The sequence below is a fragment of the Anabrus simplex genome, chromosome 2 (assembly GCF_040414725.1).
Source record: "Anabrus simplex isolate iqAnaSimp1 chromosome 2, ASM4041472v1, whole genome shotgun sequence".
NCBI lineage: Eukaryota > Metazoa > Arthropoda > Insecta > Orthoptera > Tettigoniidae > Anabrus > Anabrus simplex.
The window spans coordinates 685,769,191-685,793,391 of record NC_090266.1 but is presented as its reverse complement, the minus strand read 5'-3'; the positions used below and the strand labels follow the sequence as shown (position 1 = coordinate 685,793,391).

Sequence of the window (24,201 nt, the reverse complement as noted above, 5' to 3'; positions counted from 1 at the left end):
TCCTAAATCGAGGATGCTTGATGTCTAAAGGGGTCCAAAATCCAAATCTAAGGCCCCGCAGAATGGTACATGTCGAGAGTAAAGTAGAACCATGGTATTTGCCATGTTGGGGTATTAATCAAAAGTAGCGAAGACTCACGATGTTCCACACAAGATGGTACTACTCACAAGTATTGTACTTCGTACAGGTAACAAAGACCTATGGTGTTTCTCGCACAATGGCGCCACTCATAGCCAACGCAAACCGACGAGGTTCCTCACCTAGGTGTACTAGTCACAGGTGCCGGTATTCCCGTGGTGTTCCTCACATAGTGGGTACTAATCACAGGCAACGCAGACCCACGGTGTCGCACATATAGTGGTACAACTCACAGGCAACGCCCAGACCCGTGGTGTTGCTCACATGGGTACGACGCACGGGTACTGGAAACCCACAGGACAACCCACTCTTTGCTGCTACTAATCACAAACCTATGTCATACCTAATATAGTGGTACTACTCGCAAGTACAGGCAACCCATGGTGTTCCCCGCGTGATGGTACGAATCAAAAGTAGTTTCAAGGTTCTAATTGAATCATCCCTTGGTCGCCCCTCACGACAGGCAGGGGATACCGTGGGTGTATTATTCGTCTGCGTCCCCCACCCACAGGAGGTAAAAAGAGAGGAAAAAAAAAAGAACAAGAAAGAAGGGATCGGTCACTTCTAAAAATGAAGTAACGGACAAAGAAAGGCAAGGGTCACAAAGGGTGTGAAAATGAACGACTCCCTAGGCCTCGAATGCTCTAACACTGTCGGGGTCGGAAAAGAACAAGAGTTGACCAAGGGAGGTCGGAAAGGATAGACGAAAGTGAGGGGCCTAGCACAAGTAAGGGGAAGCAATGCCGAGACTCAGCTAAGGGCCTCATGGTCGCCAATCCACACTCCCAAGTTCAGAGCCCCTGGGCCCCTGTTAGTCGCCTCTTAAGACAGGCAGGGGATACCGCGGGTGTATTCTACATGTACATCCCCTACCCGCAGGGGGTTGTGTGTTTGGTCCGCGAGAGGTATTTTATTTCCCTCAAGTCCGCCAGCAAGCCGGTTAGGACCCCCCTATCCGCAACCTGGGAAGCGCCACGTGGGAGTATCACCTCTCCCCCTGCTACGCCGGCAAAGTAGGTTCGTGGGATTGGTATGCATGAAAGTTCTCCTAAAACAAAGGCAGGTGGCATACTGATGTAGGAAAAGATTGCTGCTGTGGACATAATGGTGAAGGATGACTGCCATATAATCGTACAGATGTCAACGACAGTCAATCTCAGCATCGAATCCATACATGAAGTTTCACAAAGTGTGTTCCAAATGGGTACCTTGGCACCCCACCGACAAACAAAAAGCTGTACGGATGGGGATGTGTGTGGAACATTCCAGCTGACACCACACGGACAGACATTCACTGGAGTAAATTCTGAATGAAAGTGAAACTTTGTGTTACTACTTAGAGCCAGCAAAGAAGAGGATGAGTCAGGTCCATCTTCAACAAAACCAAAGAAAGGAAATTCATCAGCTGCAGCTAGCAAGGTCACATTTTAACAGACCTTTGCTTTCGAGAGTGGCTACAGGTTGGTGAAATGATTGACACTCAACATTACTATGACACCTTACAGAAACACTGAAATGCAATTTAAAAAAATACAGCCAGCCAGAAAAACTGTCATGGTGTGTGCTTAATGCTCCACTGTAATGCACATCCATACACTGCCAAAGGAACAACGGACACTCCTCTATTTTCGCTGAGGTCTTATGGATCACACACCTTACAGCCCAGATCTCTTCCCTTGCGATTATCAAAACTTTGGTGCATTGAAGAAGTCGCTGAATGTTTCACCACTGAATAAGTGGTTCATTATGCCGTAGGAGACAGGTTCAACCAGCAACTAGTATTGTCCTTTGCAGAGGCTATAGAGAAAATTGCTCAGCATTGGGGCAGGTGCCTGAAAGGTTGGGTGATTATCTGCAGACTTCTCAAATTGTTATCAGTATGTCACTGGGGTATATAGTGTCAAAATAATGTTATTGGTACATCCCACAAATGAATTTCAAGGTTTTCAGAAATATCAAGGTGCTGGAATTTTGACCTGCTGTTATTGCATGAGCTAGTAAATCTTCAGACATGAAGCTAGTGTATTTGAGAATATACCACAACATAGAACTGGGATCTAACACACCAAGTTGGAGTTGGGAAGCCAGGGCTCAACTGCTTGAGCCATTCAGTGCGGCAGAATATTATTGTGCGTTGTCCAATACACAGAGTGTAAGTTTCTAGACACCAGTACATACATAACCAAGCTCAATAAAACACATACTCTAATTCCGAGGCTACTTAAAGTAGAAGTAGCTTCCTTTAATATACAATATGATACAAGAAATAAATTACCAATAAATTAGAACACTCATTTATCACATTGTTCTAAAGAGAGAGGTTCCACTCACCGATGAAGACAATGATTTATGGTCATTCACAATATTTAATTGCTCTGAGCACACAATAGTATATATAAAGGTCTTCCTTATCAATACTTACAGACGTAACAATTATTATTCACATATTTATTTTAGGTACATGTTCTGGGACTTTTCCAATCCCTTCATCAGCCAGTTATACAATATCAACTTAACATATCAAAGAACATTTCCACTCTATAATACTATATTCCATTTAAAATATCTAAAACCCTGTGTGTGTTATTAAAATATCACACAGATACTCAAAGGATTATGCTTGTCATTAAAACAGTTTTCATAATTTAAAAGTGTGCCATACTACTACTCTTCTATTCAGAAGCTCTGAACTGTTGAAATTGATAGTTCGTCTATCACTTGATGTTCCACTGTCCCCATTTTTTACTCGTATGGCCAGTACAAATAAAAGGCTCTTCCACTGATACTCTTCCGTTTATCCTATGTATGTCTAAGGTGGATCCTTATTTCCTTTTTTATTATTACTAGTCAGCTAGGTTGCCCCTCACAATCTACAAGCAAAAATTAGTAAATTGAGTTATTGCTTTCCAATGAAACACTACATAATAAGGACGCAATAATGTTAGAGGATTAATTGTAAGTCTGCCTAGCCACAGTTATGTGTGATTGGACTGTCTACTCCTGCCGGCGGCAGCAAACTTATATACAGGTCCTTATCCCTCTGTTCCCCACTCATTTTTCCCCTTTGCCACCCCCTAACTTCAATTACCCTTCCTATCTGTGCAATCTTCCAGCGGTCCAAGCCTCACCTCCCACAATGCATGCAAGAGCCCGCACATCAGTTTACTGCCACCGGCAGGAGTAGACAGTCCAATTACACATAACTGCTAATATTACTGCATCATTATGTAGTGTGTCAGGGAAAAGCAATAACTCAATTTATTAATTTTTGCTTGTAGATTGTGAGGGGCAACCTAGCTGACTAGTAAGAATAGAAAAAGAAATAAGGATCCACTTAGGCATATATAGGATAAACAGAAGAGTATCAGTGGAAGAGCCTTTAATTTGGACTGGTCACAAGAGTAAAAAAAATAAATAAAAAATGAACTATTCATTTTAAAAGCTTAGAGGTTCTGAATAGAAGAGAAAAAATATGGCCCGTGCGCGTAGAGGCGCGCGGCTGTGAGCTTGCATCCGGGAGATAGTAGGTTCGAATCCCACTATCGGCAGCCCTGAAAATGGTTTTCCATGGTTTCCCATTTTCACACCAGGCAAATGCTGGGGCTGTACCTTAATTAAGGCCACGGCCGCTTCCTTCCAACTCCTAGACCTTTCCTATCCCATCGTCGCCATAAGACCTATCTGTGTCGGCGCGACGTAAAGCCCCTAGCAAAAAAAAAAAAAAAAAAAAATATGGCACACTTTTAAATTATGACGTATGTTTTAATGACAAGCATAATCCTTTAATGAGTATTCATATAATATTTTAATAACACAGCCAGGGTTTTAGATATTTTAAATTGAATGTAGTAAACCAGAGTGGAAAGGTTCACAGATGTTATTTTCATATTGTATAACTGGCTGATGAAGGGATGGGAAAAGTCCTGAAACATGTACCTAAAATAAATACGCGCATAATAATTGTTACATATGTGAGTATTGATAAGGCGGACCATTATAATTAATAATATTGTAATAGTCAATATGGATCAATGGCCAAAAAAATGGTCCAAATCAAATTCTCACCACACATGTATATTCTGAATACAGTAAAACCTCGTTAATTCGAAGTTGTTGGGACTCAAAAATCGGACTTAGAATTACGTGATTTCGAATTAACCGCCAATTCGCAATTCAGAAGTACCAACCCATGCCGCGTTGCGAAATATTCTAAGGACCGTTACTGCATGCAATTAACCTTGATTCACAGTTTATACCTTTCAAATGCCATGAAAGAAGAAGTGTTTCCAAAATGTATCCAAAAAGGTGCATTTACAGTATTCAAATAATGCACTTGCATATCTCATGGGCAAATATAACCTCACGCAACGAAAGAAAGAAAGAAAAAACAAACAAAAAAAAGCACGATTCAAAGACGAGGAGAAATCTATGATGGCTCCCATGTGCAAGTGCTTTATTCATTGGAGTACTATACTGTATGCATTTTAGATGCCTTGTATTTACACAGAAAGTACCCGATGCCTTTTCAATCAAACTTTCCTATGACTCTATCCTTGTACGATTTCCCGCCATGGCACTTCTCGTACTTCAGAAATGTAAACACTTGCCGCGTCACAAAGTATTCTAAGACCCTTTAATACTTGCCATCACCTCGATTCACGGTTTAAACTTTTCCAATGCCATGGAAAAACTATTTCCGAAATGTATCCAACAAGGTGCATTTACAATGTTCAAATAATGCACTCGGATAAATCACTGACGAACATAACCTCACGCAACGAAAGAAAGAAATTCACACAATTCAAAGACGTGGAAAAAATTATGCTGGTTCCCCTGTGCAAATGCATTATTTTTTGGATATCTGAACTGTCTGCAGTTTTAGATGCTTATTGAACTTTTCTGTGACGAGGGGATAAAGTTTCTCGCTTCAATGTGCATTGCAATTGCAACGCACTAGGCTACAATGACCCCCATCCCCCACCCTTGTACGATTCTCCGGCTGGTACTTTCTCCTTTAAAACCACAAGACCGTTTGGGCTCGCATTAAAATAAAGCAATGCAGTTTCATCGGCAATTACAGTATTGTTCGGTGCCTACGAATTTATTGTATGAGCCATGCTTTTTCGTCAACTGTCGGCATCGCCAGCGCTCGCGCATTCTGTTTTCCCCACACACTGCCTGTTGCGTGATATTACGGCGTTCCTTTAAAAGGCTGAATACAAAAGAATTCCGATTTCATTCAACTTGGCAATCATGAAGCGCACTGTAGACCCACCGAAGTAAGTGCGGAAAGTTACCCCTCCACGTTCCGGAACACGCGTTCTATTATGACGCGGATAAATTTCGAGTTGAAATTACTCTGTAACATACTATTGTTTTAAAATGTAAAGGCAGTTTCGAATTAAAAGACAATTTCGGTAATGGGGGCGACATTGTACTTCGAATTACGAATTATCCGTATTTCGAATTAAACAATTTAAATAACATGCAAAACTGTATCTCATGTTTCCGGGAACGAGAGCTTCTTCGAATTACGTGGGATTTTGAATTAACCGATTTCGAATTATCGAGGTTCTACTGTATCTATAAGAGAACATAATGGATAATCTCTACTCACCGTTAGAGGTAATAGTCCATTGCTCTGATACATGGCATCCAACATAACATATACTAATACAATTGCAACACAATAGAGAAGAGAGAGCACACCAGTAGCAACAAAAAACTGAGCATCAGAAGAAAAGTTGCCATACAAACGAAGCGGATGTGCAGAACAACGTGGAGGAAGGTCTTCTATAACATAATCTAACCTGAAAATACAAATAAACATAGTGTCATCGAATTTATCAACATACATTCAAACTTAAGAATAGCTCAATAAATATACAGGTGTTTACACTTGACAATCCCAAAATTGTGCACATTAAAGAAATTATGAGAGGTGCTAGAGAGAATATCACAGAGCAAAGATGATGGGATATATGAAAATGCATGTCCAGAGAGACTTTTCCATAGCACAGACTTCAGTTGTCCATTTGATTTCATAATTAAGTGCATGTTCAGATTTTAAAAACAGTGCTCTGCGTTGAGATGTTACATTAGATTTATAAATACAGTGAAACCTCGTTAGAGCATTCCTCATTAACACGTTTTCCTGCTTAGCACGTTATAAATTTGAAGTCCCAATTATCATCATATCAGATCTATATAAAAATACCTCTCTTATCACGTCACAAATTTTCGCTATTACCGCTTAGTACGATCCCATTTTTCCTAGCCCTGAAAATGTTATTTGTTATCCCTTGTGGAAGGAACGTGGTTTTCAACTCTGGTAAGAGCCCTCGCCGCAGTTGCATTATAACGGGAAAAGGCTTCACTTTGCAGGGTAAACTGCACCTTTGGGGGGCAAGCTATTAGCTTCAGAAATGCCCAGTTTTGCTTGCCGGTTAGCAGTGAAACAACAAAATAACACAATGAGCCCCTTTGAGCTTGAATTTTGCATCCCATTCAGAAGTTAGAAATGTATTTCGTGTTTAGTTGTACAGTGAAGGGTAGCGAATATTTGTTGCACGTTAGCCTACATCTGGAACATAATCGTGTGAAGTTGACCAGCGTGGTGTGTATTTGTCGTGTGATAACCTAATTATGGATATGGGAAAAGTCGAGAAATTCCTTACTAATGAAGACAAAATTAAAGTGTCAGCAAGAACTTGCACCTTCCACTTTCGACTCAATCACCTGAATTGGTCTTGGCTGGTTGAAGTTTAGTTCAATTCTAAATGGTGACAAAAGTCATTCTGTTGCAGTTGCACATGGCCGTGTATAAACTCAAAGCCAGTGTCCAAGTATGTGATCAGAAAAATAAAGTTTCATAACCAAATGGTCCGAAATAAAAGGCTTCTACTAACGTTTGTTTTAGAAAGTGCGATCTGCAATAAACCAAACCCAAACCAAACCCCATGGCACTACAGCCCTTTAAGGGCCTTTGCCTGCCAAGCGACCGCTGCTAGCCCGAAGCTCTGCAGATTATGAAGTGTCGTGTGGTCAGCACAACGAATCCTCTCGGCCGTTATTCTTGGCTTTCAAGACCAGGGCCACCATCTCACCATCAGATAGCTCCTCAATTTTAATCACGTAGGCTGAGTGGATCTCGAACCAGCCCTCAGGTCCAGGTAGAAATCCCTGACCTGGCTGGGAATGAAACCCGGGGCCTCCGGGTAAGAGGCAGGCACGCCACCCCTACACCATGGGGCTGGCTGTGATCTCCAAAAATACTATATTTAATAATACTATATTTTTATGAGACCCATTCAAATGTTTTATTTGTTGCTTGGTGTCTTTGACACTTTTCAGTGCACTATTATTTTATGAGCTCCAGCGGAATAAGTTTTCATATTTGTTCTCTGGTGTTTTTTTTTTACACCTTTTAATACTCTCCTCTCATAAAGTTTTCACTGTCTTCACGGATATACGACGTAAAATCCCATTATGCCAGAAAAAATTGTATCTAGTGTTTCCCTATCCCTGTTGGATAGTTTTCATTTGTGTATTCAACAGTACGTTTTCTCGCTTAACACGTTCTTTTTTCTTGTCCCCCGCAGAAACGTCTTAAGGAGGTTTTACTGTAATTATATCAGACGGCCAGCGGCAATCTGGTAGTCTGTTTAAGGTAGTGGTTTAACGTCGCACGAACACATCAAAAGTTTTCGGCGACGCAAGGAGGAGTAAGGGACTGGAATAATTTATCAACAGAAATATTCGATAAATTTCCAAGTTCTTTGGAAACTTGATTGAGCTTCTACATTGTTACAAAACAATAAAGTACTGTATAAGATACTCACTTGAATGGATAATCAAAATCAAGCACCACTGTCTCTGTCATATTTTTACATGAAAGAGTAACCTCATTTGTATATCCCGTGGTAGTTGCAAAAGCACATATGGAGAATACCTGAAAAATACATGTATCTTCATTAAACAGTATTATGCCTCAAAGTGTCAAGCCGCAAAATACATATTCATGAAATTATAAGGCACAATCAAGCATGTCATAAAGCATATTTTATTAAAATATAATTCTTTGCTAGTAACAGATACATTCATAAACTAGCCATTCAAATAAGTCGCACTATGATCCAAGGCAAATCCGAGCAAACAGGCGAGTGACTATTATGATTTCAGTGAGATAACGTTTCTTTTTCTTTCAAAGTTTGGAACTGTTTCCACTTCATCCTTCGGAAATCTTCACCAGTTTTAACCCCTTTCTTCTTTATATATGTAGTGTGTTATTACTACTATTAACGTAGAGTGTCAACAGAGGCATTAATGAAAAAGATTAAGTTATATGTAATTCCTGTTTCCGTAACCCATTAAGGCAAACTTACGAAACAGATCTGTACATACCTAGCACGGACCAGAAGTTGCAAAGTATTAGCACTGCCATACAGAGGTGTACCTACCTTGAAAGTTCAAAGAAAGTTACAAAATATAATAAATATAATATAATAAAAAATATAATAAAAACAAGTATGACTGCTAGTGAGAACTGTTTATAAGAGGCTATAAAGTGATCTTATTAAAATACAACTCTTTAGAAGAATATATTGTATTCTATACAATGTTGATACAAGCCACTTGAAACTAAATGGTATGTACACTCACAAAACTAGGATATACTGTATTTCAACTCTTCAGGTAGTTTACGTTAAATAAAAATATCTTACAATTTCTGGAGTGAAATATGTGGACAAGGAAACATGATTGATGGAGAAGTTTTGTGGTGACACATTAAAATTTATTTAAAACATCATGCATTGTTTCTTCACAGCCTTAATAAAATTCTAAAGAGAAACAGGTGGTGATGACCATTATGGTCTATCTCGGTGGCTACAGTCCAATGCTAACTACAAACTATGTTTGGCTGGAGAAGTTTTTATTTGTTGTACCTTTTGACACACACAGTATATGGTAAAATGTGGGCGCCAATATGGAACGCGAGTTCAAAGTAGTTTTTTTTCTTTTTTTTTTTTTACATAAAGACACTATTCCTCTTCTATGAAAGGTGAAATATTATTTAAAGAAGAATAAGAAACAAGAATGAGTGCGACAAAATATATATTTTTTTTGCTAGTTGCTTTACGTCGCACCGACACAGATAGGTCTTATGGCGATGATGGGACAGGGAAGGGCCAGGAGTGGGAAGGAAGCAGCCGTGGCCTTAAATAAGGTACAGCCCCAGCATTTGCCTGGTGTGAAAATGGGAAACCACGGAAAACCATTTTCAGGTCTGCCGACAGTGGGGTTCGAACCTACTATCTCCCGAATACTGGATACTGGCCGCACTTAAGCGACTGCAGCTATCGAGCTCGATCGACAAAATATTGTGCTATCCGCAAATTACTTTAACAAGGCAAGTACTCACTCACTCTGCTCCAGATCCTTGAGCGGGCTCCTCAAGCCGTGTTGATGTTTGAAGAGCACTGACAGGCGATTGCCTTGAGCTGATTTTTGAAGAGAAACAGTCAAGAAGGGGGGTGGAGAATTGGAGGGTTCATTATTGCCCGTTTATTAAGTGTTTTAAAAGACTTGTTATTTTGTTGATATAAATTTATTTTCATTACTTTGTCGAAAATGTTTTTTCCTGGATTTAGTTACGGTTGGAAATAGGATTATTTTTGATTAAGGTGTGTGTATATATATATATATATATATGTTTTCTAGCATGGTTAGGAGAGCTGCTTTATTGGCTACTTGAATAATGCCTATCTTTACTTATAGCAGAAAATGAATTATTGCACTCATGTTCATCCATCGTGGAAAATTTTCTGTGTTTATTTGGGTTTGTATGTTCTTTATAACAAACTAGAAAATTTCTTCCAGTTGATCTGATATATCATACTCATTGAACTGTAAACACCTGGATTGCATATATTGTTTTTTTTAAATGTATGTATTAGGGAATAATTTGAATTTGGATTATTTGATTTGAAGGCAATATTGAAGTTTGTTTTTTAATATGTTCATAATTTGATACAGGTTGCTAATAATAATAATAATAATAATAATAATTCTGCCATAGCTGGTCCCAAGCCCGGGTGAGAAAGGAGGGTGGAACACGGTCAACGGTCTCAAAGGCAGACGAGGAATTTCAGTTCCCAACGGCAGAGAGAGCAGAAGAACCTAGTGAAGTAAACTACGAGAAAACATCATTTAGGACTAACAATCCAATCTTATTTTGGAATTTATTTCCTACCCTTACATAACACAATTTCATATGCAGAATGGAAATGTTGCTAAACGAGAGCACTACCCCAGGTGGTAACTTGAAAGAGAAATTCACCATTGCAATACGCAATGCATCAGGACCTAGGATTCTGGGGAGTCAATCTGCGTGCAAGATGAGTCAGAGAGTCTTGAAACTTCTTCCAAATTGAAATTCAAGAAGAAATACTTCACTGGGACCATAAACGTCAACTTACTCTAAGTTGGAAAACAGAAAGAAATGGAAAAGCTCCTAGACGACCAACAAATCCATATTTTGGCTGTACAAGAAACTAGATTCCTAGACGACCACATCGTGAATACACAATGTTATAGAGTATTCAAAGGAAAACCAGCAATAAAGCTAATAGCTAACACCCCTCTCCTTGGGACTGCCTTCTACATAAACAAAACCATAACAGATAGTGTCACAGACTTCTCATCAAAATCTGAAAGATTATCCCTATTGACAAGTAAGTGTAAAAACAAGAAGTATATTCTCATAAACTGTCACGCTATCAACGAAGACAATAAGAAGAACCCACAGAAAGCTGATGACTTCTGGGACCAGTTGGAAACAGAAATCACGCAGATACCTGTGAACCACGTAACAATCCTGCTGGGAGACTTCAATGCACAAATAGGGAAAGAAAAAAAATACAGAGACACAGTAGGAGACGACCCAGCACACAGGACGACAAACAAGAATGGAGAAATTATCCTTTAACTTTGTAAAACCTTCCAGTTGAATCTAATATCAACTCATTTTTGAAAACTCCGAAGAAAAGCAAAGGCATGGGTATCTCTAAATCCTAACCTAGGAGAATTCCAATAGGGAACATGCATGATCCGGGGTTTTAATTAAAAATATGCTAATCTGATTCAAAATTTCATACAGAATTCAAAAATGTGATCAGAATGTACAAGTAATAACTCCAAACGTGATAAAAATCTAAATTAAAGTATGAAATTGTCACGTGACGCAAGTACGCGATCTCATTGGTCTGACGTCATCGTACAGGTTGACGGAATTAGCAGACGAAATAACACATAGTGTGCTGTGAGAAGGATACACTTTGCGTATTTCTACTTTATGTTAGTGTCTGGTGTAGTTAAATTCGAGGTCTATACATTGGATAATAATCAGACACTAAAACTAGGAAGAAATGGATTTTGGCGAGCCGGCGAAATGCTGCTGATATATCGGAAAGTCTACAGTTTATTTTTTTGAAGATCATTTTAACGTAAGTTGAATTTGTTTGAACTTTCAATCACTTTTCCATGTCAGCTGTTCTATCGGTAAAACTTTAAATTTTAATGTATGATGCTTTAATTAAATGCTTCAATTACATCTTGGAATATGAAAGTAATAAACAGTGCATTAATTAATGCTGATTATTATTGTATTCTCCAAACCTAACCTATGTTTTGGGTGATCCATGCCAAGGTAATAAACCAAAGGGGTTATGAACCATTTTGGCAGCTCTAATTATACCAATTTATCTTGGCATGTGACAGTTATTTATGTCTTTATAGAAGAGCTTACATTTGTAAAGAAACTTAGGCTATAGCTATATACTGTATAATATAACAAAAATAGGGGTGTACATCAAGAAAGAAAACAACGTGAATTTAACAAATGTATCTCTCTACACAAAACCAATGCTTGTCTGTTGGGGTGTTATAAATTAACAATGCTCAATTATAATAATTATCATAATATTAATCAAATAAATAACATAATTGCACACAGGTGAAAATAGTGATGTTAGTGTTTAAAATAGTATCCAACTTAGCCTAAGTTTTAGGTTGTACAAGCCAAGTCAATAAACGGAAGGGTAAAAATACCGGGCGAGTTGGCCGTGCGGTTAGGAGCACGCAGCTGTGAGCTCGCGTCTGGGAGATAGTGGGTTCGAACCCCACTGTCGGCAACCCTGAAGATGGTTTTCCGTGGTTTCCCATTTTCACACCAGGCAAATGCTGGGGATGTACCTTAATTAAGGCCATGGCCGCTTCCTTCCCATTCCTAGGCCTTTCCTGTCCCATCGTCGCCATAAGACCTATCTGTGACGGTGCGACGTAAAGCAAATAGAAACACAAAGTAAAAGTCACAGCACCCAAAGACATTCGTGTATTGAACGACTAAAATGTCACCAAGACAGCACCCAAAGACATTCGTGTATTGAACGACTAAAATGTCACCAAGACACTTTTCTTGCATGATATGCTCAGCTTGTTAAAAGCCAAATGTAATTAATGTTATTGGCTTTACACCCCGCTGACTACTTCTACGGTTTTCGGAGACGCCGATGTGCAGGAATTTAGTCCTGCAGGAGTTCTTTTACATGCCAGTAAATCTACCGACACGACGTTGACGTATTTGAGCACCTTCAACTACCATGGGACTGAACCAGGATCGAACCTGCCAAGTTGGGGTCAGAAGGCCAGCACCTCGACCATCTGAATCACTCAGCCCGACTTGTGAAAACTAGATGAAGTCATATTTATCTTTATAATGTTTAACTTTTTTCCTTCACCAAGATATTTAATGTTTCTCTTTCATGGGCCCCGGAAGTGGGTAGGCCAGTTGCCCCAACCATAAATATAGCCTATATTTTTTTCGGGAATGATAGATTATAGACCTATAGTACTATGATCTTTCTTAATCAGTTTATCCTTCAGGTTTGGTTTTTCCCTCGCACTCAACGAGGGATTTCACCTCTACCGCTTCAAGGGTAGTGCCCTGGAGCGTGAGACTTTGGGTATGATACAACTGGTGAGGAGGGTCATTACCTCGCCCAGGCGGCCTCACCTGCTATGCTCAACAGGGGCCTTGTTGGAGGATGGGAAGATCGGAAGGGATAGACAAGGAAGAGGGGAGGAAACGGCCGTGGCCTTAGGTGCCTGGAGGAGAAGTGGGAAAATACGAAAAACCACTTCGAGAATGACTGAGGTGGGATTCGAAACCCCTCTACTCAGTTGACCTCCCGAGGCTGAGTAGACCCCACCCCGTTCAAGTCCTCGTACTATTGTTCAACTTTCATGGCAGACCCAGGAATCGAAACCGGGCCTCCGGGGGTGGCAGCTAATCACATTAAGCACTACACCACAGAGGCGGACTAGTACTATAATGCTACCTATATGTTTATGTTAGTGCTGAAATCAGATTTCTTACTTTACTAATGCTGAAAGCCTGAAAATGTAATGTTATTCTGTAATATGGGAATCAGTCTAGAAGGAAATGTTGAAAGTGATGAGAGTTCTATCCAGGTTCGTTGTTATCCTGATACTATGAGTTACAATACATTGCACGTATATAAAAGATACCACTTACAAACTTGCTTTTTATCCGCGAATTTCTGCGGCCACAAAAGTCACTATTTTTCAAGATGATATCTACACAGGGTATATTGTCTGACTGTGCTGTTTTGAACCTTTCTTTTGTCATTTTGAAGTTATTCGCGATCGTGAATAATAAACAATCGGCTTTTAGTAACGGCTGATGCACAATGGCTGGTAGAGCTACATGCGGTACTGGATCGTGACGTCACAGCGCGCTGCTTACGTCAAAGGCCGTTTCACTCGCCTTGCGGAAAGGCACTTTTAAATATTTTTTTAATGGTAGAAAACAAGGCAACTTACCACAATGTAATACGTTTACGTACTATTTCATTGGTGTACTTTTCAAAAAAAATGTTTTTGAAAATTATGCATGTTCCCTATTAGACCATGTAGCAATAACCACGACAAACACCAGGGAGGTGATGAATGTTAAAGTGATTAGAAATGGTGAATTGAACTCTGATTATCTCTCCAAAGTTAAAATAAGTTTTCTTCCACCAAGAAAAAAGAAAAATCCACCCAAAGTGAAAAAATACAACACCAACCGAATGAACATCAAACCAGATATTAAAAGTAACTTCAGAGAAGAAATCTGCTCTCCTAGAACAAAGACCTGGCAACACCTCTGCCAAGAGATCAATGAAGCCAATAAGAAATCACTCAGTCTAGCGAAGAGGAAATGCACAATCTGGTGGAATGAAGAATGTGAGAGAGCACTCGAGAAGAGATCTGACACGTGGAGAATATGGAAATGATCAAGAAATATGGAACACTTGGAACAATTCAGAGAACAAAGGAAAGTAACATCAGTGATGTTTGAGATCATTTGAGAATGCAAAGTTACAAAACCTCCAGTACAACCTCACTAAGAACAACACCAGAGATTTCTTCCAAACCTTTAAAGAAGAGTTCAAATGATACCAACTTCCAAGTATAAGCTTCAAAAGCAAACAAGGCAAAATTGGACTGAACAATCAAGAAAATTGCCATATACTTTGAGAAACTCCTGAACTGCCCACCTCCAACAAACTAGAACTTTCTGGCTCCTCCTATGAACCCAGAAAAATAAATAAATAAATAAATAAATAAATAAATAAATAAATAAATAAATAAATAAATAAATAAAAGAAGCCCTAAAAGTCTCAAGAACAACAAAACCAGTTATCAGCAGAAATGTTGAAATGGGCAGAACCAGAAATCCTGGAGACCTGCACCATATTTTCCAGCATATATGGGAGACAGAAAAGCTACCAGACGAATGGATAACTGGGCTGATCCACCAATTCCATAAAAAAGGGGAACAGATAAGATGTTAACAACTACAGAGGTGTGTCGCCACTCCCAGTCGCTTAGAAAATCCTCTCCAAGATACTTCTAAACAGAAGTAAAGGTATCCTAGGTAAGCAACTTGGAGAATACCAGGGTGGGTTCCGGAAAGGCTGCTCCTCTGCTGAGCAAATCCTTAATTTGATATCAATAATTCGCCACAGAGTGCTGAACAGCAAAAATATAGTGGTTTCTTTCACTGAGTTCAAAAAGCCTTTGACTCGGTGGACACAGAGCCCCTAGATAAGATCAGAGAATTTGGGGTCAAAACCAAACTGACAAACATTATCAGAGAAACCTTAACAGGCACAACTTCCAAGGTGAAATTCATGGGAGAATTGTCTCAGTCATTTAAAATTAAGACAGGTGTGTGACAGGGTGATAGAGTATCACCACTACTATTCAACTGTGTCCAGGAGAAGACTGTGAGAATTTGGAATTTTGAACTTGAAAATCAAGGGATAACCCCGATTTGATTAGGAAGAAAATCGGGAGGAATCAAAGTCAACTGCTTGGCTTTCACTGATGATTTTGCGATACTTTCAGAAAACCTAGAGGAAGCGGCCGTACAGATCAACCTCCTAGAAAAGATCGCTAGTAAGGATCTCGGAAGAGAAGACCAAGTTCATGATGAACGACAAACATAGACCACAATTCCTTGAAACAGAGATTGGATGGATTCAGAGGGTTACAAAGTTCAAATACCTTGGTGAAATCATACAAGAGAATGGACTAGAGAAAGCTGCTATAGATGATCATATCTCACAAATGGAGAGAGCATACAGATTGACTAAAAACATCCATTACAATAAATGCATCTCATAGAATGCCAAATTAAGGCATTACAACACTAGTAAAAACAGAATGTCTGAATGCCAGCAAATGCTTCTCACATTACAAGTTGGATAAGCTGGAGATACCACAAAAGAGAATACGGAAAATCTTGGGCAAAATCCAGACAAACCGGCTGAAAACTTTGGAACAACAATGAAGTCTACAAAAATGTGGAGAAAATTTCAGTGACCATGAAAAAGAGAAGGTTATCATTTCTCAGACATTTGTACAGAATGGACAAAACCAGACTAACCAAAAAGTTATTCAACAACCTGTGGAACAAGAAGACGGCATGGATTAAGGAAGTTTCGTAAAGATCTAGAGAAGTCCAACATCCAGGAAGTTCAGATGTTAAACAGGAAAACATTTTGGACCATGATTCAAAATTTGGAAAGGTTACAAGTCGAAAGAACTGCAAATACGGGCAGAGCCTGGACGGATGAACGGAAGAAACAGCGTAGTGCACATATGAAGGAGTACTGGAGGAAGAGGAAACTTCAGACAAAGAAAAAATGAAATTGTAGCGTGATCCTCAGTGGTCAATTCAGAATTAAAACACTGTGTTCCAGTCAAGGTTCTGTTGTCCTATGCTGTTCTTCACAGAGTTCAACCATACAAATTTTGGTATTCCTCGTCCTCTCTTCCCTGTCATCTGCCATTGCAGTGCTTGTCTTGGCAGTCTTCTTTCATTCGCTTGACATGTCCAAACCACCTCAATCTATTCTGTTCCAGTTTGTCACTTAGTTTTTGCACATTCACCTCATTCTGTATGCCTTCATTTCTCACTCTATCCCAAACTCAAACTAAGATTAATAAAATTTGGTTGAAAGATGAAATCAAGTTTCTTTATAGGAAAAAATCATTCCTTAACCTCAAACTATACGAGTCTCACCTTGCGGCAACAAAATTGTTATCTAAAGCGCATTGGACAATCTTCTTCCAATCAGTTGAAGATAAATTATTTATAGACTTAACCAAGAAACAACATATTTTGGATAATAAATTGGAGAAATTAAAGAGATCCAAATCGCAAGATTATCAAATTAGACGCTATAGTAGACCAGCAGACGATCGTAACCATTTTCATCCACCCGTAATTAACCTATCCAATACTCCCCTAAATCCAAATGAAGAAGGAATTTTAGCCAAGGGACCCAAACATAACTGGCCCGATTTGAACCCAACCAATTCAATTATTACAATGATAACAGAATCGGAATTAGCTATCTCTAAAACGCCCTTAGACACACAAGATGAATTAATATATGACATCAAAAAGAAACTTAATAACATCCTTTTTCGCAATAATTCACCTAATTTTCCCGCCAATTCTAATAACAGGAATGTACTAACCGATTTGAAGCTCCTGCACACCCTAAACAAAAAAATTAAGGACAACGACCTAATCGTGACCAAGGCCGATAAAGGCAACACGACCGTAATCATCGAAAAGAATGAATATATCAGTAAAACATCAGATTTCTTTAAAGATAGTTCCTTTTCCATAATTAAAAAAGACCCCACACAAAAAGTCCAAAGACTCTTTAAACAAACCTTAAAAAACTCCTCCTTCCTACTCACTGAACATGAAAAAAGCCAGCTTATAAGTATGAACCCTGGGCTTCCTACGGCTAGAGCTCTTCCAAAAATTCATAAGGCAGGTGCTCCCATTCGTCCAATCATCAATTTTAGACCGAGCCCTTTATATAAAACCGCACAATTTATTCAAAAGTTCCTAAGCAAAAATTACCGTTTTTCATCCAATAAATCGGTGAGAAATACCTTTGAATTAATAGACAAACTTAATAAATTTAACATGCAACCTCATTACTCACTTCACTCCTTTGATATCGTAAACATGTACCCAAGCATTCCAATTTCTAAATTAATTCCCATCATCAAAAGTAACTTATATAAAAACAGTCATTTGAGTAAATTGGAAATTCAAGATTTCATTACATTGTTGAAATTAGTCGTAAATAACTTTTTTACGTTTAATGGTACCATCTATCAACAAAACGGTCTGGCAATGGGTTCACCTGCATCAGGCATTCTCGCAGAAATCTATCTGGACTTTCTCGAGAATACTAAAATCGACAATAAATTCGACAATATTCTCCTTTGGGCTAGGTACGTCGACGATGTCCTAGTAGTTATCAACGAGAACTTGGAAGATGCTCATACCACACTCCAAACACTTAATAACATCGATCCCCATATTAAATTCACATTGGAGTCAGAAGTAGATCAAAAAATCAATTTTCTGGATATTACGATCACTAGACAACAGGAATCTTTAACCTACAAGATCTACAGAAAGCCCACCCAATCGGCCGTCACAATCCGACAAGATTCAGCTCACCCCCTCCCCCACAAAAAAGCAACATATAACAGTCTTGTACATAGAGCATTCAACGTTCCTATGAATAAAAAAGATCTTCATACCGAATTGAATACTATCCGCTACATTGCCAGATTCAATGGCTTCAATAGCCATTTCATAGAAAACATCATTAACAAACATAAATTTCGCCCCAAGACCACACTTAAAAAAGAACCACCTAAACATGACTCTTTTTCCATCTTCACTTACGTCAATGGAATTCACAAGGTTACCAATGTTTTAAAGAAAAAAGGTATGAAAATAGCCTTTAAAACCAACAACAACAACACACAAATCTTACATAACACATCACATATTTATAAAATAAATAGGTACACAAAATCAAGCGTCTACAGGATTAAATGTAATACATGCTCTAATATTTCTTATGTGGGGCAAACCGGCCGGAGCTTCAACATTAGATATTTAGAACATTTCAATGCAGTCAGATACAACAAATTTTCAGCTATCGGCCAACACATGGTCGACTATAACCACAAATTCACGAATATTGAAACAGACATGGACATTCTCAAAATAGCTAAGAAAGGACCTCTACTCAATATAATAGAGAACTTTTACATTCATTTAGATCAATACTTTAATGCCAACTGTAACCTTAACGCAATAACTGAGAAACCCAATATTTTATTTGACCTTTTCATTACTTATTACATAAAAAACAAATCGGTCGTTCAAAATTCTTTCTTTAAGTCAATTAAGGGTCCCCCGACAATACAAACACCATCACTTCCTCTCCCGTCCACCCCGCCTTGAACCTTTCCCATCCCTCCCACCCTCTACCACTTACGCCATTCCTCCCCTCCGTATTCACCTACCCCTTTCCTGCTGATCTACTCCGCGCTACGCTCACTCCGTAAGTTGCATTCAATCCAGCAAGTTTGTTCCACGCAGCGCAAGGTGAGTCATCGTTTATATTTTCCGGTGCCTCGCTTGTTCTCTATCCGATTACCCGCGTTAATACCATCTTCTTTCCCCAGGTTCATTGGGGTCCCGATTGAACTGAGACTACTTCTGTTTAACACAGAAAGCCTTTAATTCCACCATAGAACAGGTTCAACTTTGTCAATTTTAATCTGGTGCTAGTCTCATCGGACAATTCTTCCCTCTACGCAAAAGTGGAACTTACATCTACAACTTTCTAGAAGCATATACGTAGTTATATATGTCAATCGTGCAACACAGGAGCAACTGCCAACCAAAGACTATCTCATCAAGAGTTTTTTACGTGACTTCACAAGATTTTATTTGTCATTGTGAACACTTCTGTTACTTTTATCATTATTCGCAAATACGGTTTTTTCACTTTTATCTGTCATTCCACCACCATCCCATCCTTTTAGATCCTCTCTCATTTCTCCATACTATTTTTATCACTATGTCTTTCACTGTTGTAATTTGGCTAGGCTGATGATGGTCCACAGTGGACCGAAACTAGTACCCTTTAACGTCATTGTAATGTTTTTGTAAAAACATCAAATGATTTTTTAGTATTGAGAAGGTGGAATATTAAAATTTTGTATTTACTTTAAGCACTCTATCCCTCCTTGTCATCTGTACCATACTCCTCAGGAATTTCATTTCAGCTGCCTGTACTCTACTCTCAATCGTCTGAGTCATTGTCCAAGTTTCTGCTGCATATGTTATTTTAGTGAAGTGCATTACTTCTTTAGCCTTCATTGGTACATCTTTATTTCACATTAATCTCCATGCCTGGTGGTAAAAAGGTACTCCCCAGTTGTGTCCTACTTAATTTCCATATTCAGTCTTCCATTTTCTGTCAGTTCACTTCCCAAGTACTTTAAGTGCTCTACTATTTTCAGTTCCTTTTCTCCAATTTTGATAGTTCCTTTTCCTTCTTCACTTTCTCTACTCATCACCATTGTCTTGCACGTATCCACGTTGATCCTCAATTCCCATCGTTCATCCACGTTGATCCTCAATTCCCATCGTTCAATCCTTCTATTCAGTACATTCATTCAGCTGTTGTTGTACCACCTCATCTTCTCCCCAGAACACATCATCCACAAATGTCATTACATTAATTCTTTTCCGTCTATAATCTTACCTTGCTGCCTTTATGATGTCATCCAACACCATTATGAACAGTAAAGGCAACAACACAGTCCATTGTTTTAGGCCCAGAGTTCCTCAAATTATTATGAGATTGTACCCCATACTCATGGCTAAAACTTCAATGTAACCCCATGAAAAAATCCCTAAATGGTAGGTAAAAAAAATATGAGTACCTGGCTAATTATTGAGGCATTTTTAATTGATTATAACCATTCTTTTAAACACACATCATAAATAAGATCAATTGTGAAATCAAATACATGTTTATAGTTTATAACACATCACAAGAAATTTAAGAGTTTGTGTCTGTATCAAGTACAACACAATGGCGATAAAGTAATAATAATAATAATAATAATAATAATAATAATAATAATAATAATAATAATAATAATAATGCTGTTAGTCGCTTTATGAACCAGTATTTTAGTGGTTTTCAGAGACGTCAAGGTGCCAGAATTCAGACCCTCAGGAGTTCTTTTTATGTGCCAGTGCCTCAACCGTCTGAGCCACTCAGCCTGGCGATAAAGTAACACAGGATACCTAGTTTGTATGAAAACTTCACAAAACATTACATTTTAGTCTCAATATCAAAAGAATATATATGAGGATAAAAATTTTCAATCTTAATTCTGAAATTCAGAAATTGTGAACCATAAACATTTCAATGGGATGGGTGTGCCTGCAATCGTGAAACGGTTTTCTGATATGTAGTAGTCCAGGTGAAACTTTCAAGCAAAGTGTGGCTCCATATATACAGGTTTAATTTTCTTCTTATTTATTTCTATATTTGAATTTTTCACAGTTTTTTTCCCTGAAGGCTGCTTGTGTATCCCACTAGAAGTCTCAGGTGTACCCCTAGGGGCACACGTACGACAGTGTTAGAACAACTGTTATAGCCCTTTTTCAATTCCAAACCATTCTGGTTCTATTGACTGTAGTCTTCACACAGCTGTATGAGTTATATATTGATTATATCTTTGAAATTAGTTCCTTGGCAAACCCCTGTGTGTCACACTTTCTCAAACTTTTGTTCTGAGGATGCTGTCATATGCTTTTTCTAAGTCTATAAAAGTCATTATTATATCCTTCCCATATTCCCAGCTATTTTCCATGATCTGTCTCAGAATGATGGGGTCCACTATTGACCTTCTTCTGAATCCAAATTGTTGTTCTTGTAACTGACTTTCCACCTAATCTCTAATTCTTCTCTCCAATATCCTTTCCATTATCTTGGCAAAATGGGAGATGATGGTGATTCCTTGATAGTTACCGCATATATTCGTATCTCCTTTCTTTAATACTGGTATTATAACTCCCTTTTCCCAATCCTTGGGCCCTTTTTTTCTCTCCATACACACTTTGAGTATTCTATTAGTTCACTGAGTCCTGCTGGTTCTGCAGCTTTGATCATTTCTATGACTACTTCATCTATTCTCACAGCTTTTCCCATCTTCATCTTTTTTAACTACTCATTCCACCTCTGTCATTGTAATGTCTGATTCCTTCTCAGATACTACTACTATTTCTGCTGCTTCCCCACATGTCTGGTTTCTTATGTTTAGCAGTTCACTGAAATATTATTTCAATCTGTCCATTCTCTCTTCTGGTTTTGTCAGTATTACTCCTTTATCCTACACAAACAGTGTTCAAGGTTTTGTTACAGTACGCTGGGGTAATATCCGAGTTTGATAACAGACTACCAGTTTCATATAATAATAATAATAATAATAATAATAATAATAATAATAATAATAATAATAATAAAACACTTATTATAACAGAGGTACACAGTGGAAAACAAGCCCAGATGGATCCACGATGTAGATAGTTTCAATAGTAACAACAACCACCTTTACTTCAATATATATATGTGTGTGTGTGTGTGTGTGTGTGTACATTACCGACCGGCAGGGTACAAAGGTAAAACAAATAATTCGAATGGGAATTTGAGACAAATTTCACAAGTGATGTTGAGGCAAGATATTAGTGAGTAGATTGCAAAGGGTGATGAAAAAAAAAAAAAAAAAAAAAAAAAAATTAAATAGTTGATCTAGATTGCTACATGTACAGAGAGTAGTGCCAAAATTATTTTACAAACAATCTCCCAGGAGAATGAATAGAACAATGGAATAAAGAGTATGTAAGTTTAAGTAAGCAAATAACCCTATTCAACAAGATCGACTATGACGTTAATCAACATAGTTGGACAAAGGTTGCTAAATTCTTATACTAGTGTGTCATACAAAATCTGAACGAGATATGGGGTAGAATGAGAGATGGGGGGGGATGAGGGAAACCGAGAGTCACCAAGTTATTCTGTGTTCCATTCTGTGTTCATGGTCAACGGATCTTTGAAGCACGCTTGGACATACCCTTTTCAGTGCATTCGAACTACTCCTACCTTAAAAGCATGATTCAAATCTTCGCATGTTTGGAGTTATTCCTTGTCCATCTAAACGAGAACATTTTTCTTTACTGGTCATGTCTCTCGGTCCCCCCTGTCTCTCATTCTACCCCGTATCTCGTTCAAATTTTGTACGATTCATGGTATATAAATTTAAGACACTTGTATAAGAATTTAGCAACCTTTACTTGAACTTACTTCCTCTTTATTCCATTGTTCTATACATTCCCCTGGGAGATTATTCTTTGTAAAATAATTTTGGCCCTTGTCTCTGTACATGTAGTGATCTAGATCAACTATTTAAAGTAAACATCTTTCCATCACCCTTTGTAATCTACTCACTAAGATCTTGCCTCAACACCACTTATGAAATTTGTCTCAAATTCCCATTTGAATTATTTATGTTATACTTTTGTACCCCGCTGGTCGGTAATGCGCGCGCACACACACACACACACACACACAGTGCATTAAAGGTGGTTGTTACTATTGAAACTATCCTTCCTTTAATTGTAAATATTGCTACCATTCTTTTACATCCCTGATCCCTCTGGGCTTGTTTTCCACTGTGTACCTCTGTTATAATAATTGTTCCATTATTATTATTATTATTATTATTATTATTATTTTTGATCTTAAACTTGTAGTCTGTTATCGAACTCACACTTTGCCCCAACGTATTGTAACAGTTTTATTCCTAGTTTCTTATAATTCCAATACCGCACTACCACAATTCAACTCATCCTTCACTTTCTGGGTGAATGTTTCCCAACTTTTCTTAGGCTATTATATTTTCTACTCTCTTTTCGCTTCTATGTATCTTGCTCTACTCTTCAGTCTTTTGAGTTTTCCATTCCTTCCAAGTGTAGGTTAGTACAGATTCTCTCCTTCTCGGCATCCACAAAAAAACTACTTTCTGTACTAAAATACACAGGGCCCTAACATCCCCCTTTATAAAAAAGGTTACCCCCCACAAAAAAAGAAAGAAATTAACATCATATACACTACAGCACATAGTAATGATTACAATAAAATTTGTTGACAAAATTATCAGCAAAAGAAAGAATAAGGTCATCAGGGCATTGAAAAAAGAGAAGAAAAAAAAACTGTCACTTTTATACTTTCAAAAACCTGTATCAAATTACAAACTTATTTAAAAAACAAAACTTCAGAATCACATTCAAAACAAATAATATAAATTACAAATGATTTTATAATTGCACATTTTTAATGAAACCAATACATATTTGCAATCACAGGTTTACAGGTTAAAAGACAATCAATGTGACACTAGTTATAATGAACAAACTGGACTAATTTCCTAGGAAGAACGTACAAACACAAACAATTTTCCACGGTGAGTGAACATACGAGCAAATACAATCATTCATTTTCTTCTATAAATCAGGATTT

At 38.2% G+C, this 24,201-nt stretch overlaps 1 protein-coding gene across 5 annotated transcripts in view; it reads right to left on the bottom strand.

Annotated features, from left to right (window-relative positions):
- The window catches only part of LOC136864373 (synaptophysin), a 134,241-nt gene that overhangs the window by 47,255 nt on the left and 62,785 nt on the right, over positions 1–24,201 (bottom strand). For all 5 annotated transcript variants that reach the window (XM_067141291.2, XM_067141292.2, XM_067141288.2 and 2 more), the window contains 2 exons: positions 7,981–8,090; positions 5,757–5,949 (listed from right to left, as the gene is read on the bottom strand). In XM_067141291.2, the coding sequence (XP_066997392.1) occupies positions 5,757–5,949; positions 7,981–8,090 (303 nt within the window). The remainder of the gene's footprint in view (positions 1–5,756; positions 5,950–7,980; positions 8,091–24,201) is intronic.